At 48.8% G+C, this 19,147-nt stretch overlaps 1 protein-coding gene across 2 annotated transcripts in view; it reads right to left on the bottom strand.

Moving 5' to 3' along the window:
• The window catches only part of SLC15A4 (solute carrier family 15 member 4), a 492,322-nt gene that overhangs the window by 211,391 nt on the left and 261,784 nt on the right, over positions 1 to 19,147 (bottom strand). For both annotated transcript variants that reach the window (XM_069620125.1, XM_069620124.1), the window contains exon 5: positions 13,812 to 13,986. In XM_069620125.1, the coding sequence (XP_069476226.1) occupies positions 13,812 to 13,986 (175 nt within the window). The remainder of the gene's footprint in view (positions 1 to 13,811; positions 13,987 to 19,147) is intronic.

Genomic DNA, 19,147 nt, shown 5'->3' with positions numbered 1-19,147 from the left:
GGTCTCCAGACACCTCGTAGACTTTGTGTCTCGTAACTTGCATCCATTAACCGATCGCTTTGCGGAAGATGTTAAACATTGGATGCTCCTCCCCCCACTTATGGGTAGGGCAGCGCTCTTTAAGATGATGGCACTCCCACGCTTCCTGTACGTGCGGCAGAACCTCCCACTTGCTATACCTAACTCAGAATTCATCCGAGTGTAACGCCTCCTCAGGAAACTGATATGGAAAGGCGGGCAACACCGTATTGCGTTAACTACACTACAAAGGTCCATCTGGGAGGGGGGTATTGGAGTCCCGCATCTTAGGTCCTATTACTGGGCTAGCCAGATAACAGTGGTCAATGATCTGCTCCACGGGGACCGTGAGCTCCCACACATTAAAGCAGAGATGTCCATCACCCAAGATACCCTGCCACTCGGCACACTGTACCAAACCCTCCCTAGACCCCCTCCACAAACGATGTTAGCACATATCGCGGTTACTTGGAGGCAGGCACATACCCACATAGGCTGGGGGAATAAGATAACTCTGGCGCAACCACTGTGGCACAATTATATGCTCACAGAAGTGCAGAAACTTGCTTCACGGGTTTGGTGGGTGGAGGCCGGGATAACCACAGTAGGTGATGTCATAACCGACGGTTCCTCTCTCTCATTCGAGACACTACAACAGAAATTTGGAATTCCTGCGACAGAGCGCTATCGCTATATATAAATGACACAGGCCCTCAGTGGACACCCGGCAGACACTCACTGATGCACCTGGCTTTGCCAGCAGACGATACAGTGATCCTGGACAAATCACATCACTGACAGTACTGTACTGCCTTCTATGAAAAGTTTTGCTTCTCACATACTGGTGGCTTTGTTTGGCCAATTACCTGATCTTTCCTACCATGTAGGCCGTTTGAGTGTAAGGAGTTCTAGGCGGAAGGGAGCAGACTAGATATTGCAGGCTTCGTATAAGCATATTTTAAGGTATGCTTATTTGACAACAAAACAGTTTGCTTTTTTGTGCAATCCAAAGGTTTTTCTGCACGTTTTTAAATGACATTGCCCAAGCCTGTGTTTGTGGTGTATTTAAAGCTTTAAAAAACAAAAGAGAAACCTGTCTGAAATCTTTTAATATCATAATCATTAGTATGGTGATATTTATATGCTTGATGGAGACAATGAAGCTAGAATCATTCCCATTTTGCATAATATGTTTCTATAACATTGTTTTTTAAAATGTTTATATTGGGTTATGTGATTTTCATATTTTCCAAGTCAGTTCTGTAAAATGGGATTATTTTAGTTCAGGGTAAAAACTAGAAAGGAAATTGTAAATAGCAGAAAATTGCAGAGTGGGTACAAATCCCAGCTTCACCTCTTAATCAATGTGTGATCCTGGGCATCTCATTTAATCTTGTATTTAATCACCAGTCAAAATTGCAAGTCCCTATACCTTTCAAAATTGTCAGCCCCTCAGAGCGATTTCGTTATTAGGGTACGATCTTTAAAAAAGACTCCCTCATGGTTTCACTGGTTATATATAGTGTTGCTTCCTCTATAATGATAGTGAGCATTGATATATTACACACCACAGCCACCTGTTTCTTTGCTCTCGAATGGCAACACTGCTTGAAAACCATGTCCCACTTCTAATCTCTGTCTGGATACAAACACCTTCCTGGTATCTTCAAATCGTCATCCACTCTCTATGCTATGGTATGTGGAATTTTATCCTTGCTTCCCATTGAGGCAGCTAATCCGAGTCTTGACTATTCTGGATTATGTGCACCTTTGTCATAAAATCGGTGTCCTGCAGTTATACTATGTCCAGTATAGCTTCCACGTGGCTGGTATAGATGAAATGTTTGCTGTACCTATGCTTGAACACAAGTACCCTTGTCGTGGACTGCTAATGTTCTCCTTGAAATGCTACTTGTTGATCACTCTGTCACAACATGAATGAAGAGGGTAAGGTATCTGAAAGGGGGATTGCCAGGCTTATCTTGATCTCTGCGGGGCAGCATATCAAGCTATGGGACGTTATTGTCACACGGGGTGGGGGCGCACTAGATATTCTATATCCCTTAATTCCTTTGGTCTGTTGGAGGGGGGGGCCCCCAGAGGTGTCCGTGCCACCGGCCCCCAAAGTGCTTAAAATGGCCCTGACTACTCTGATATACTGTACAAATCACCCTCGCAAAAGGTGAAATGTCCCAGCCTCCATTATCAAGGACTGCCCCGAAGCTCTGGCCCCCTTCATCAGTAGATTCATTAATACCTCCTTCTCCTCTGGTCGAGTAACCTCCAGTCTCAAGGAAGCCTGGCGACTCCCCTCAATAAAACAAAAACCTGTGCTTGACCCCTCTTGTCCCCAACAACTATCGGCACATCACCAGAGTCCCTTTTCTACTGCAAACCCTGGACAGAGAAGCATACACCCAAATCCAACACTTCTTGGAAAGTCGCCAGTCTGTCTTCCACCCAGGCCATGGCATGGAATCTGCCCTGCTCGATCTGAAGTACCAGCTTGACGAGAGAGACGAGGGGAAACATGCACTCCTACTCCTCCTGAAAAGTTCCAGAGCCCAATCGGACAGACCCCTTCGAGTGGCATACACCAACAGACTTCAACAATCGAACTTCAGACTTCCCACCACTGCAGCTTAACAATGGAACATACTCCCACCTACCCGAGAGCTGAACAATCGTATAGGGCGTTCAGGAGATCACAGAAAACATGGCTATTCGCATAATGATGTCTGGGTTCACGTTTACACGCTGCTATGACCTCGAACACTGCATGTTTATAACTAATACTGTAGATCTACTGTCCTGACTATGAACCCTACATGTGTGTAACTGCAACTGTAACAGCGCCTTGATGCCTCCCGGTTCAGCGCGCTTTATAAACGACACAATTCAATAAATAAATCGTGAGGCATCCACGACCAGTAACTGCCGACTAGCCCAAGCAACGTGTTACCAGCCACCCGGGGCTCCGTCAGGGGTGCAAATAGATGTTTATTTTCATGGGAGACAGACTCGCAGCATAGTACTGCGGGAGGTCAATCTCCCATGAAAAAGAAACAAAATCAAGATAGCCCCTGCCATAGTAAATAGAATTTATAGTGCATTTTCTATTTTAAAGGTGAGTGATGAGAAAGGAACAGGGCACCACAAACAGACCAGAAAGTACCACTTCAGCAGGTAAGTAGGCGGCGTGGTAAGGATGCAAGAAGTCTTGGTGAGGAGCCAACAGGGTGTAGCACCCTAGTGCCACCCAACAATCAAGATAGAAGCACCCAGGGAAGGGCCTCAGGTGGCTGGGTACACTGTGTTCTCGGCCGAGCTTCCAGCCACCTGAATGGCTGAGCATCTTTCCCAGGGAGTGAATGAAAAGTAACACATTTAATACTATCAGGTCAAATACGTGCTTTGGGTATTAATACACAGTATTCCAGCAAATTATAAAAACAGTAAAGTCTATACAAGAACTCTCCTAACCCCAGTGTCTGTGGATCCTTTACCAAGAGTAAGCACCCAACATAAAATAACGTGTGAGAACCAGTGAACTATCAGATCAAACAAGCAGGTAAGTCCCCATGGGCCTGCATCCTACAGTACAGTGCCATACAGACTCATGCCAACCCTGGTATATATGGAAGGCACTGCAGCCAGTGGTAAGTTACCAATCGGTGTCAAATATTCAATAAATCCCATAAGACTAAAACAGTACTCCATATTCACTTGAACTCCCAAGGCGTTATACAAGTATTAATGCACAGGCACGCATCATATCTGATGAAACAGTTGTACATTCAACCCAAAGGCTTCCATGAATTAATAAAACATGTTAGCAACAGTAACTGGTTCATACATCAAGGGAAAAAATATAGTTAAAGTTTCTATAAATGGTCACAATGTTACACTTGCAGACTGGTGTAGGTCAGAATCAGGAGATGGATGGACACATGACGTTAGATGTTCAGCTTGCACAAAATCTACCACTCCAACCCTACTCCAAGTAAAAGGGTGCTCGTCACGAGGTCAGGACGTCTTTAAAAAATGCTTCTCGGTTCTCTCCCTCTCCTTTGCTTTGCCACCTGCTTCCCGGTCCCCTGGAGCCACCACGTACCTGCTTCGGACGAGTGGTCCTCCTCAGGAGAAATGTGGTGTAACTCTTCATCTGTACTCTGCATCAGCAGCTGGCGACTACTAGCCCACTCATTCCGTGCAGGGACCAGTCAGCGGCTTCTCTTTCGGTTTACTCGTTGGTGCTCTGAAGTACTTTGCGTCTGTGCAACTGGGCATGACTCCTCCAGTTGTCAGTCCGCAGCACCTTGCTGCACCCCTGTAGCGCAGATCGCCACGTCCTCACCACACCAATTGTGCTGGAGCACCCTGCGCAGAACTCTACAGGCTTTGCGGAGCCGCTCTTCTGATGGATTCTTTCAAGGACACTCTTCCAAAGGGCTGGTTGGTCCCCCTCCGCACGGTCTTCTCTCCGAACTAGGGATCATTTGGGCCAGAAGTCGAGTTTCCCATTACAAAAGGGATCCTAGGGTATTCAAAACTCCTAGCTCCCACATATCCCATAAAGGTGTTAGAGTCTTGGGGGGACTAATAGTGACTTGTACGCCTCTATAGAGGGGACAATCTCCTTGGAATCGTCCCTAGTCCCATGGAAGAAATGCATATGAAGACTTTAAAAATCAACTGAAAATCACAGGCAAATACCAAAAATGCCATTTGGTCCAGAACTCACCGAACTCCTTGGGATTGAAGGAAAAATTGCCAGGGACAGGCAAGTGCCCCAATTTTTGGAAAGTTCAAGGTACGTTTACAGTTCTATTTGAATGAATGGGAAAGGTAAAGGGCCACCCGCTTTAGGGTAATAGGGTAGTCCGACTGATCAACACAGGGGCAGATTCTGCAACGGGCAACCCCCGGGAAGGCTACAGGAGACTTGTTCCAGAGGTCGGAAGATGGGCCCAGGCCCCAGAGTAAGACGCAGCGGAACAGGACAATCCTGACAAGAAGTGTGTGGGAATCACAGCAAAACCTCACCTCCCAGATATCTCAACCACGGGCCAGGGAAACCACCTGGGGGGTGAATCTCTCTAATAATCACCCGACCCAGAATGCAAAGGTAGGTGCTCCAGTCAGTTGTTTTGGCAAAACCATCTCCAGTGCCTGAAAATAACCCAGTGAGTGCACATCTCTTTCCCACAAATGCAGTTTTCAGGATTCAGTTTCTTAGGACTAAAGCCCTGGGCCAACGTAGGCCCCAGTAACTAAGGAAAAAAACAAAGGCTCCTCCTAGAATCTCTACCTTCAAGCCAGGAGTGAAATCCAGCGAGGGAGACTTCAGGGTGAAGAGGAAACCTGAGACAACAGCTCCTAGCAGCAGGGTGAACAAAAGAAGGCAGCAGCAAGCATTCCCAGGACAGAGACAACAAGCTGGTGCCACCTCTGACGTTCCTACCTGAAGAACTGGATGGTAATAGAGACTTCAACCACCTTCTGGACTTTTGCAGCAACCCACAGCCTTACACAAGGTACAAAAGGACAATATGGTAGGGGGACTTCAGGATAAGTCCCTCTGGCCACCAAAAATATATCAAGACACCAATAAACTACAGGGTGGGGGAGAGCAATATGTTGTGAAGCCCCACAAAGTGCCCGTAGAAGCCCTAACTGGGACTTCCGACTTAAAAGATCAATCTGACAGTATGTGGCAGATGGACCTACCATGGCAAACAGCTACACCCAACCCGCACAGTGTAGCATGTGTGCGATGAAGAGGATCAACAGCATGATGAAAACCATGTTCATGTTACGATACCTTCGGTTTACATTTCTAGACCGTCTGGTTTTTCTTTTCTGCAACTACAATGGGACTCAACCATTCTGCTAAGTTGATAGGTTCAGGGATATTCTCCTTTATTAAGCTCTACAGTTCATTACAATACCTCTCTGAGGTCTTGGTATTCCCCTTGCCATGTGGCTTATTAGGAGCGCCAAACCAAACCTACATGCATGAGCGTTGACCTTCCCAATTTTTTCACAATGCTTCAGGGTATCATTTGCGCACCTTCTTGTGTAGAATATGCACCCATCACTTGTTCCATGCTGTTGGGATCAAGTTTCATACCTAATGCCCCCTGATCCCACCAATTATTCTGTCCCCCCCCTTTATTGCTAGATATAAAACTTTAATAAGACCCATGCAGTTCTTCAACTCAGTGATTGCCTGGAAACACCAGCACAACAATTATCTTTGTCATGTTTCTGGTTAAAAACTTATTTAAAGGAAAATTGGTTGGGGCAAATGCCTGTCTGACCCTATTCTAAACAGGAGTTCCCTACCTAAAAACCAAAAACGTAGGGTCCATTTGTGTCAGGATATCAGAAACGGAAAAGCCGACCTTGTGTCCAAAATGTCCCATCCTGGCCCTCAGAAAATGTCTTCAACTTGCTATTTGGCTAAAAGTGTTCACAACTGAAAATAAGAATATGTCCAACAAAAATGTTCCCCAAGGTGGAAACCCTTGGATCCAGAGGGTGGTCCCCTTCCCCTGGACTCTTAAAGAGGATGGCAATTGTCTCTTTTACTAACAGTTCCTATGTGTGTCTCCTTGATTCACAAGGTTCCAGTTTAGGAAACAAGTTCTGCAACAGTCTTTCTTTAACACACATTTCGCCTTCGTTTAGAAAACACTGTCTTTCTTTAGTATTTCTGGTAGCTTTGCAATTCACCTGGTATACTCCCCTGCCTGGACTTCACTTGTGATTCAATTGCCTGGTGTCCTTTCCTTGCCAGGACGTCTTGTACGTTTCATAATTCCTCTGCATCACTAACACTGCCTATACTTGGCTTGGTATATATGTCTGGGGTAATGTTTGTTCAAACGTGTCCCCACACTTGCTCTCATGCATCCGTAGCTCATTAGGGTTTGTACTTTGCCTTTTCTACATTCAAACAATCTTCTTGTAGTTTTAACAATGGTATCACATTCAAATTTCTGTTGGCGTGGTCGCTGTAACGCCACATGGTCCACACTAGCTTTGGGATGACTCATCAGTTCTCTCCAGCATCTCCAGTCCGGTTTGCGCTTCTGTGACATGGCTCTTTCACCCACTTTCCACTCTGGAGTATGCAGATGCCCTTCTGGCTTCCTTCACAGCTCCGTGGTCACATGTCTGCTTCCCTTCAGGTCCCAGACTGATCGTCACAACCATTCAACCATTCAAAGCGTCTTCATTGCATCGGGCTATCACTGTGTTGATCTTAACTTTGGTCAACGAACAGCTAGCATAGCCATGAAAGAACACCACCTATCACTAACAAGCATACTGGGCCGTCTGCTTTACTGCGCTGTACCAATATCAGTATTCATCCAACTCTACCATCCTGTGAGACACAAGCATCCCCTTATCGACCCCATGGCGCCCACCATTTGGCTGACATTATCACCTAACCTACCACCATCTAGCTTCTTACCACCTTGTCTTGACTATGCATTCACTACGCCCTTCAAGACAAGGCCACTGGGTACTGACACCTTACACAAAGCTCTACATTCACCGAAAGCCCTTCCTCCCAACAACACAACCTCACACTCCACCGTCCACCCAGCTACCCCTAATTATACACCACACCAAGTATACATACTAACTGCATTGTCTACCCAGCCCTGTACTACTATCTATAGAAACCATCAACTTAGTTCTAGATGTACACGTCATCGCCACAAACTAAACGTACAAGCCACCATTATAAAAAGTACTTCAGCCATCCCAGCAGCCTCACATGCCTCAGAAACCAGCCTGAAATCACCCAACGATCAACTCAATACTTTACCACCCATAAAAGCTGCCCTCATCAATGCCAGATCCCTTTAGGCAGATGCTTTAGACATTGCAGACATCATAACCTCACACAACCTCGACTTCATTGCAATCATGGAAACTTGGTTGCATACAGCCTCAGGCCCCTCACTTGCCCTTGCCATTCCTGATAATTACTCGATTATCTGCGAAGACAGGGATGCCAGCAGCTCTAAAGGGGGAGGCCTGGCATTCATACACAAAACATCAATAGGCTTCATAAAAATTACTAATCTTCCCATTTCCTCAGCTGAACTTTTGTGTCAAAGTCTCCACATAACCTACCACCACCATTACTCTGCACCTCGTTTATCACCCACCAGGTCCAACTACCTCATTTGAAAACGACATCTCACACCTATTATCATCGAATTCCAAAAATAAATCACACATCATATTGGGCGATCTTAATCTAGGTCTACATGACCCTAATGATCAAAGAGCCTACGCCTTGAAGGACACTTTGTCCGAACTAGGCTTTTCCCACTGTATTTTGACTCCCACTCAGAATAAAGGCTGAATCCTCGTTTGGATAGCTGACCTTAATTGTAATATTGAGACCCTCTCTAACACCACCTGAGCTTGGACCGACCATCATCCCATCCGGTTCAACATAAATGAAACCGTTTCACCTACCCCACAAACGACTCAAGCACCAGTCACGATGACTAGGAACAAACTTAATCTAACACTTGACAAACTCAACCAACTACTACAGTCAATCACCAACTCTACCACATCATCTTCAGACCCGACCGTACTAGTCGACCTATACAATCACACCATTCTCAAAGCGATCAATACACTAGCGCCCATGAAACTATGCAAATCCAAACCACGCATCCACCTCAATACATGGTACAGTCCCCATCTCAAATCACTTGGGAAAATCAAGAGAACGTCTGAGTCACTATGGAAAAACACGCCCATTGCAGCAAAGAAAGCCAACTTTTCCCCAGCCTCCTTTAACTACAAAATAGCCATAATCCAAGCCAAGAAATACAACTCTAATGATCGTATAGCCAAAGCAGAGTCCAACACCAAGAATCTTTTCAATATACTGAAGGAGATAGAATCACCTGCTCTGCCTGCAGACACATGCATTAAAGACACCCAATGGTGCACTAAGAGACAAAACGCACTCCAAGATAAAATCTCCATGCTACAAAATAAAATAATAATGAAGAAATCCCTCATCCAGAGCAGTGACTGCTCCGAACTCAACCGCAATTTAATTTCTCCCCACTTTCTATTAAAGAGGTGGAAACTATCATTCAGAAACCTAAACCTTCGAACTGTTAAGGCGATCCATGTCCTGCTCTCCTCATCAAGCAAGCTGCCAAGGAAGTAGCCCCATTCATTACATCTGTTATCAATGCCTCATTTAAATCTAACACAGTACCAAACAACCTGCAAGATGAGTGGGTTCTCCAGCCGTTAAAAAAAACCTTCTTTTGTCCCAAACAACCCGGCTAACTATAGACCCATTACGACGGTCACATTTCTTTTAAAAATACTTGGACCGCGCTGAGTACCTGCAGATACAATATCTGGAAACGAACAACCTTCTAGGCATGATATAATCCGGCTTCAGACCTAGGCATGGAACCAAAACTGCCCTCATCGACCTTAAGAACCAAATCCAGACACTGAAAGACAAAGGCAAAATAGCTCTGCTCCTCTTACTCGACCTCTCAGCAGCTTTTGATCTGGTAGACACTAAAATATTATGCAAACATTTGTCTGCTGCTGCAAACTTCTCAGACCAAGCCAATGCTTGGATTAAGTCCTTCCTTAACAACAGATCTATGAGGGTCTCTGCACTGTCTGCTTCTGCCTTACCAACCCCCGTCACTTGCGGTGTGCCACCGGGATCTTGCGGGTCCCCCACTCTCTACAATGTAGTCACCAAGCCCCTTTTTTATGAACTTGATTACCTGGGTGTCACCTACACGAATTACGCTGATGACAGATACTCATCCTCATCATCGGCGACTACACTGCAGACAGTGAGACTCTTAACAACATCTACACCATCATACAAGCCTGGATGCGAAGCACGGACTCTGTATTAATGATGGAAAGACAGAGCTGCTCCTTCTAGGCTCACCGGCTAACCTGAATAACCTGAATGCTTCATTCTCTTCTTTATACCCTCAAAGTTAGATTACTGCAATGCACTTTACCTCAGCACATCACAACATAACCTTAACATACAATTAGCGTCAGAAAAGGCCCAAGACAGAGATGCAACTTTAACAGCCTTCTTCAAGTTAAGCACTATTTACCTAACAAAATAAAAAATGATTCCAATGTACTTTTGTATTATATAATTATTAATTGCAATATATCTTGGTATTATATCAATATTCTTATGCGCGTTTTAAACTTTTACTTCACTTTATTGTATGATCTGATGTCTACTTTGGATCATGCGGCACGTGCATTGTATTACTCCGACATCCCTCAGCATTATATATTTGAGTCCAAAGCCCATAAATGGAATCGAAGACAATGAGGAGCAGATACAGCAATTGGCCTATGTTGAACTTTCGACGGATTCTGTGAGATTTACTTTGAGTTTACTACTCCTCTACGTAAAAGGCTACAAGATAATTTACATTTTTTTCTATTAACATAAATGTTAAAATTTACCACAGAATATATTTGCACTCTGAAAATGTCTTCCTATACGCACATTAGCCCGTTTACGCAGGCTTTTTCACTGGTTATTGGTATAAACGGTACACAATGACTTGTGTGACAAACTTTATAGAGGACAGAAAAAAGTAATAGAAAAGAAAGACTATAATAAGAAAAAGACAAGAAATTGAATACTGGCTGTGAAGTGAAGGCGTGGGATGGGGGCTCTTCCCTGCAAACATAAATAAGCCAGGGGAGGGAGGACACTGATGGTCGCGGCAGGAGGCCAGTAAGAAGACCAAGCATGGACCTGCAGGTGACAAATCAGCCAAGGGTAATGGCGGCCAAAGCTATCAACAGTCCCAGCACGGCCCATAAGGAGGCCGGGGCAGAGGTACCAGGAGGAGTTAGTAATCCAAAAACTATGTAAACTAGAAGGTACATAGGTAACTATACCTGCATGCCAGGATTAAAATACCAAAGGAAACATGGCAACAACATGCTGCCACACCGCAAGGTGGTGAGATAGAACATTCTACCATGTGCTGCGCTTTGCCAGAGTTCCCAACCCCAATGAAAACCTTTACAGTCTGGTACCCTACACCCTGGTGATTCCAGGGAACACATATCCAAGCCCACCCTCCAGATAGGTGAAAGAGAAGCATCTTTCAGGAAACGCCATGAAACTGGCCAGCACTGTTTCTGTACTTTGCTGAGAAGACAGCCAAACAGACATCCAGTAACTAAATAGAAACTCAATTCCAATTACTGTTCACATGCAACGAAAAGCTCTTTTATTTTCATGTTTGCACACACTACTGTCTTCCGAAAGGGCCTTCCAACCCACTACGGAGCCATTACAAAGACAGTATGCACTTCACAAATATCTAAAACAAAACCATCAATTGAGAGTGCTCTGAAAGTGGCGCTGATGCATTGCTTGCAAGAATCATCCTGTTGGTAGCAGCTCCATAACAAATGCTAGGCTGGTCTAGGAGAAAGGGCTGTACACCAGCTTCCAAATAGCTGCCAGGCCGGCGCCCCAGAACATACCAGGCCAAGCCAGCTCGACAGCCTGCAACCTCAACTACCCACTTGTGTCGACCATGTTCCAGATACCATGACCCATTGCAGAAAACATGACAGGCCTTTTCTCCACAGATTACCAGGACAAATAAGCCCTGCCCTGAAAGTTATCAGCAGTGATAGAGGTTTCACAGAGCAAGGCCCTAAACTCAAAAGGGTGCCCCTACACCTATGGGAAATTCCCCAACCCACAGAAGCACATCCTCGTAATGGACCAGCACCACTCTTCTTACCGTCCTGCGGAAACATGGCGAGGCACTGCTGGGCTGACTTCTGAACGGTATCCATGCCGTCTCCCTGCACCGCTGGACTGACTTCTGAACTGTATCCATGCCGTCTCCCTGCACCGCTGGACTGACTTCTGAACGGTATCCATGCCGTCTCTCTGCACCGCTGGACTGACTTCTGAACGGTATCCATGCCATCTGCCTGCACTGCTGTACTGACTTCTGAACAGTATCCATGCCGTCTCCCTGCACCGCTGGACTGACTTCTGAACAGTATCCATGCCGTCTCCCTGCACTGCTGGACTTACTTATGAAGAGTATCCATGCCGTCTCCCTGCAATGCTGGACTGACTTCTGAACGGTATCCATGCCGTCTCCCTGCACAGCTGGACTGACTGCTGAACGGTATCCATGCCGTCTCCCTGCACCGCTGGACTGACTTCTGAACGGTATCCATGCCGTCTCCCTGCACCGCTGGACTGACTTCTGAACGGTATCCATGCCGTCTCCCTGCACCGCTGAACTGACTTCTGAACAGTATCCATGCCGTCTGCCTGCACCGCTGGACTGACTTCTGAACAGTATCCATGCCGTCTCCCTGCACTGCTGTACTGACTTCTGAACAGTATCAATGCAGTCTCCCTGCACTGCTGGACTTACTTATGAAGGGTATCCATGCCGTCTCCCTGCAATGCTGGACTGGCTTCTGAAGAGTATCCATACCGTCTGCCTGCACCGCTGGACTGACTTCTGAACGGTATCCATGCCGTCTCCCTGCACTGCTGTACTGACTTCTGAACAGTATCCATGCCGTCTCCCTGTACCGCTGGACTGACTTCTGAACAGTATCCATGCCGTCTCCCTGCAATGCTGGACTGGCTTCTGAAGAGTAACCATGCCGTCTCCCTGCACCGCTGGACTGGCTTCTGAACGGTATCCATGCCGTCTCCCTGCACCGCTGGACTGACTTCTGAACGGTATCCATGCCGTCTGCCTGCACCGCTGGACTGACTTCTGAACGGTATCCATGCCGTCTGCCTGCACCGCTGGACTGACTTCTGAACGGTATCCATGCCGTCTCCCTGCACTGCTGTACTGACTTCTGAACAGTATCCATGCCGTCTCCCTGCACCGCTGGACTGACTTCTGAACAGTATCCATGCCGTCTCCCTGCACTGCTGGACTGACTTCTGAAGGGTAACCATGCGTCTCCCTGCAATGCTAGACTGGCTTCTGAAGAGTATCCATGCCGTCTCCCTGCACCGCTGGACTGACTTCTGAAGGGTAACCATGCGTCTCCCTGCAATGCTAGACTGGCTTCTGAAGAGTATCCATGCCGTCTCCCTGCACTGCTGGACTGACTTCTGAACAGTATCCATGCCATCTCCCTGCACTGCTGGACTTACTTATGAACAGTATCCATGCCATCTCCCTGCACTGCTGGACTTACTTATGAAGGGTATCCATGCCGTCTCCCTGCACCGCTGGAGTGACTTCTGAAGGGTATCCATGCCGTCTCCCTGCACCGCTGGACTGGCTTCTGAAGGGTATCCATGCCGTCTCCCTGCACCGCTGGAGTGACTTCTGAAGGGTATCCATGCCGTCTCCCTGCACTGCATTAGATGGTTCAGTTTGTGGAATCTTTCCAGAGGCATAAACACGGCTCTAGCCTCCAGAGCCACACTGTTCCTGCCTACACAGACTTGCTTTTAGAATGTCCACCCTCAACAACGCTCTGGCAGTCATTCATAATACCACAAGGTGCTTCACCCGCTTACCCCCACTGTGAAAGGTTTCTCTTCTGTGCACCACAGACATAACTCCAGTTGAGTTTACAAAACTGATCTGAATGATTTAACAATGTTTTATGTAGGATGAAACTCATAACAGTGTCTCAGAGTAACCCCTCACGGCAGGCAGCCCCAAGGCAAAAGCACAGGCGCTATAGAACGAGGACACGGGCCTTACCAGCAGCGAAGGCAGAGCACATGACGAAGAACATGCCGACGGCGATCCTCTTGAGAGACGAGAGCAGCAGGCCTTTCTTCTTCAGAAGCGGGTCCACCAGTTTATCCTTCAGGGGAATGAGGATGATGATGAGGACTGCGTCGAACATGGTCAGCCAGGCCGCAGGCAACTGGAACTGAAGCACAAACACCAGCATTAGATAGCATCCTCCAAGCAGTGATGTGGAGAGCAAGCCCAAACAGGTCAACGGTGCAAGACGTGACTCTGCCAAGGGTGGCTGAAAGCATCACCCAGCTCCTGTGCCAAGCACACCGGAGCACCACCAGGCTCTTTTCGGTGCATCGGAACACCATAATTTCATTTGTCCACATTGAATCAAATCTGATGCTCATTATTATGTTATTAGCTTCATGCATTCTTAGCCTACCCATATGCAACACTAATAGTGCCTGGGCAACAGTTGCTACCCTAACCCCTCTTGACAACTGCACTTTGAGCCCGCCTGTGCTGCATTGACTCCCGAGTGTTGCATCCAGCTGCACCCCACTGCCAGCGCTTGTTGCACTTTGCTCCTGACTGTATGGCCTTGATTGCCAAGTCTTGCACCTAGCTGCACCCCTCCGGACCGCCACCTCCATTATCCAGCTGCATTGCCATCCAATCACAGCCCTCTATCTCTGCTCACCATGAGTCACCCGCAAGCAACCAGCCCACCATCCAACCCTCTCATCTTCCTCTCCAACATTCCCCCCACTTACTTTCTACCGTCCTTCACTAAAAGCTGCATCACAGCTACCCATCCTCCACCCACCATAACATCATACACTAGACCCACTAACATCAGGAACCAGCTCCTGGGACTCCGCTCCAGACACCCGACCATCACCCATCTCAGCCACAACCACAGAAACGCCCACCCTCTCGGCCAATCCATCCTTACCCACGCCAGTCCTGGCGCACCCCAACCCAACCTCACAACACCACCCCCTCCTCATCCCGGACCCTACAGTGTGCCCTCAAATGCTAGATCCATCCCTGCTCATGCCACGGAAATTCACGGACTCCTTATCAACCTGGACCTTGACATTCTAGCCATCACCGAGACCTGGCTACACAGCGCCGCAGGGCCAGCCCTCAACCTTGCCATCCCACAGGGCTACTCCATCATCAGGCAAGACCGCCTCTCCTCAGTAGGAGGTGGGATAGCACTCATCCTGAAAGACCAGACACATTCCATCCAACCTGGGTGATACCACACATCCCTCGCTACAAAAATCGCCCTCTCCCCCCCCCCAACTCCACCATCACCATCAACCTCGTCTACCGCCCACCTGGCCCACTATCGGAGTTCCATGAGAACCACCTACATCCCTAACAGAAAACCTTAAACTCACCTCCAAAAGCATCCTTCTAGGTGACCTTAACCTAGGCTACAACGACAAAAAGGACAAGCCAGCCAAATCCCTCTCATTAGCCCTAAAAGAACTAGGCTTTGACCAAAAGATAACCTCACCCACACATAACAAAGGCTGCATCCTTGATTGGGTTGCCGACCACAACTGCCACATAGACATAAGCTCCATCACCCAGATTCCTTGGTCAGACCACCACCTCATTCACTTCTTTATCCCAGCCGCATCTAAGACCAAAAAGCCAAACCCCATCCCCCCAGCCCTGGCAAGATGCGCCAGAAATCTTACCAAAGACAAGATCACACCACACCTCAGCACCCCCACAACTGACCTTAAATACTCCAACCCGTCAGAGCTTGCAGACATCTATAAGAGCACCATAAGCTCTGCCATAGACACCATCGCCCCTTTACAGAATAAGAAAGCCAAAACAGTGAAACACTCAAACACCTGGTTCTCCTCGGAACTTAACTCCGCTCTCAGAAAAGAAAAGCATTGAACTCCTGGCAGAAAGCACCATCCCCAGCCACACTATCCCCCTACAAATTAATCACCTCTAAATATAAAAAGTCCATAATCATAGCCAAGTCAGCCTCCTACAATGAAAGAATTGCTAACGCAAGCTCCAAATCCAAAGAACTCTTCACCATCTTCAAAGAACTCACCACACCAGCTACCAAATCACAAGATATTGATAAAGACCAAACCTGGTGTAACTCCATACAATCTGCCCTATTGACCAAAATCTAACTCTTACAAGCTAAAATCAAGGAGCACCACAAAAACCTATCACAACATCTTGAACCTACCACCACCTCCGTCCACCCGCCCACCTCCTGCCCATTGCCCCATCCCACCAAAGCCCCCATAACCCCTTTCAAATTCAGGGAAGTAACAGAACAAGAAGTCACTGAGATAATGAACAGGATCAAACCATCCAATTTCAAAGGAGACCCCTGTCCAGCCAGTCTCATTAAATACTGCACCAAAACACTCACCCCCTTTCTCAAATCCTTCATTAACGCTTCCTTCAACGCCAACACAGTTCCAGATAGTCTAAAAGAAGCCTGGGTACGCCCCCTTCTTAAAAAAAAAAACCTACTCTTGACCCAGAAGTTGCTAATAACTATAGGCCCATCACGGGGCGTGGTTTGGCGGCCATGCAAGCGTGAGCAGACTCCGAGAGGCTCCCACTAGATCCGACTAACGATCCTGAGAAAGGCGAAAATACAGCATAGAAAACCGAACAAACGCCAGGAAAAGGCACCGGAAGACCCAAGGCACACACGGGAGAAGACCCGAGGAAAAACGGAGGTCGGAAGAGTGAAAACGGGAAGAGGGAGAGACGCGCGGCATCACCAACAAAATGGCGGGCGCACAACGCTGAAATAGCGACCCGCGTCCCAACACATGAAGAAAGACCGAAGGAGAAGAGCGGTGCCGGGTGAGATAGCCGGCCAACATCCAGCCCAGGCAGGACCGGAGTACCACCAGAGCGGCGGAAACACGAGGCAGCAACCGCAGCAGGTGGAGGAAGAACCCGAGACAACATTGCACGCAGCAACGCGGTACCGAACCGGAGAAGGTAAAGACGGCGTGGCTCAAGAACAGGAGGCGGCCCATAGATCGGACTGAAGGAGAGCCCTTCCCTGCCGACGCGGAGGTGAGCAACAGCAACGGAGACCCAGCAGAGCAACGAGGGATCCCGAAAGGCGAGGCAGTGGAGAACGTGAGGCAGCCCACAGACCGGACCGAAGAAGAGCCCTTCCCTGCCGACGCGGAGGTGAGCCCGAGGGGCGAGGTAGTGAAGAACGGGAGGCGGCCCACAGACCGGACCGAAGAAGAGCCCTCCCCTGTCGACGCGGAGGTGTGCAGCAGCAGCGGAGACCCAGCAGAGCGACGAGGGAACCCGAGAGGCGAGGCAGTGGAGAACGTAAGACGGCTCACAGACCGGACCGAAGAAGAGCCCTTCCCTGCCGACGTGGAGGTGTGCAGCAGCAGCGGAGACCCAGCAGAGTGACGAGGGAACCCGAGAGGCGAGGCAGTGGAGAACGTAAGACGGCTCACAGACCGGACCGAAGAAGAGCCCTTCCCTGCCGACGCGGAGGTGAGCCCGAGGGGCGAGGTAGTGAAGAACGGGAGGCGGCCCACAGACCGGACCGAAGAAGAGCCCTCCCCTGCCGACGCGGAGGTGTGCAGCAGCAGCGGAGACCCAGCAGAGCGACGAGGGAACCCGAGAGGCGAGGCAGTGGAGAACGTAAGACGGCTCACAGACCGGACCGAAGAAGAGCCCTTCCCTGCAGACGTGGAGGTGAACTACAGCAGCGGAGATCCAGCAGAGCAACGAGAGATCCCAAGAGGCGAGGCAGCGGAGGACGAGAGGCGGTCTACAGACCAGACCGAAAAGAGCCCTTCCCTGCCGGTACAGAGCGGAGCCGAGGGAGACAGCGGACCAACACCCGGCCCGAGCAGGACCGGAGCACCACCCCGAGCGGCGGAAGGACAAGGTACCGACGGCAGCAGGCGAAGGAGGAGCCCGAGCACTGCAAGAAATCGCGTGGCACCGAACTGGAGAAGGTAAAAACGTCGCGACCCATGAATGAGAGGCGGCCCACAGATCGGACCGAAGAAGAGCCCTCCCCTGCCGACGCGGAGGTGAGCAGCAGCAGCGGAGACCCGGCAGAGCAGCGAGAGATCCTGAGAGGTGAGGCAGCGCCGAGTCATCAGATCGAAGACCGGGGAAACAAGAGACAGACTGCGGAGCCTGCGAGGGGAGCAGAGGCCCAACAAGGACAGCACAGAAGAGAGAGGTAGCCACCGACATAACGAGGTGTGGGGGAAAAAAAAAAAATACACACAGACCCAGACCCCGGCCCAATCGGCTGCCCCAAAGACCACTAGTAAGCGGGTGAGAGAACATAACTCACGAGGCAGTACCTCAACAGTAACTACGAGCCACAAATCCACCCGACACGATGGACCCCCCGCCATAACACCAGAACAAAGGCAGAGACTAGGGGAAGAGCCGCCCCACGCTAAACACAGACTGCAAGTACCCACAGGCGTGCGGGAAGAGAACACTACAGAGAGACACGGCAAACGGACAACGGGGGAAAAGAAACAGAAGGAAGACGCTCACTAAAAGCCAACACACGCAGGAAAGTGCGAAAGTGAGTGCGAGGACCGTGTAAGAACTCACCGAAGCGCAAACAGACCCTGACCAAGCAGGACCTAACTGCAAGCCAAGAGTAGCAGGTACCAGCATGCCAGACAAGCCAAAAAGCGGCAGAGGAAGACAAACAGTCATGGAGACATTTGCCCGCAAAAGTGATGACCAGCAACCGGAGGCAGGGGAGAAAGCTACGCCGGAGCCATACGCCACGCAAGGAGAGATCAGGCAAGTGGAAGGCAGCATATTAGAAGCCATAGGGGCGTTAAAGACGTCGATAGAAGGCAAACTGGACGCAGTGATGGTGGATGTAGGACTCCTCAGACAAGATACGAGGAACCTGGCGGAGAGGATGACAACAGTAGAACAACAAGTACAGAGCAACTCAGTGGAAGTAACCACCTCGCGAACACAAATGTCGGAGGCACTGGAGAGAATCAATATACTAGAACGCAGAGCTGAAGACGCAGAAGGCAGGGCCCGGCGCAACAACGTACGCATAGTGGGGCTGCCAGAGGGGGAGGAAGGTAGAGACCCCACGAACTACATAGAGAACCTCCTGATCCAAGAAGTGGGAGCTGAGACCCTGTCCCAAGGCTTCGTAGTAGAGAGGGCACACCGGGCGCTAACTAGGAAACCGCGCCCAGGAGCACCACCAAGACCAATGATAGCAAAAATCATGAACTTCAAGGACAGGGAAAAAATCCTGACTTTCTCAAGAGAAGGAGGGAACATAACAAGAAACGGGGCCAGGA

This window comes from Ambystoma mexicanum, chromosome 10, assembly GCF_040938575.1.
Source record: "Ambystoma mexicanum isolate Mex_15411 chromosome 10, UKY_AmexF1_1, whole genome shotgun sequence".
In the NCBI taxonomy this organism is placed as follows: Eukaryota; Metazoa; Chordata; class Amphibia; order Caudata; family Ambystomatidae; genus Ambystoma; species Ambystoma mexicanum.
Note: the sequence above shows the minus strand (reverse complement) of the source record. Positions and strands in the feature narration are given on the sequence as shown.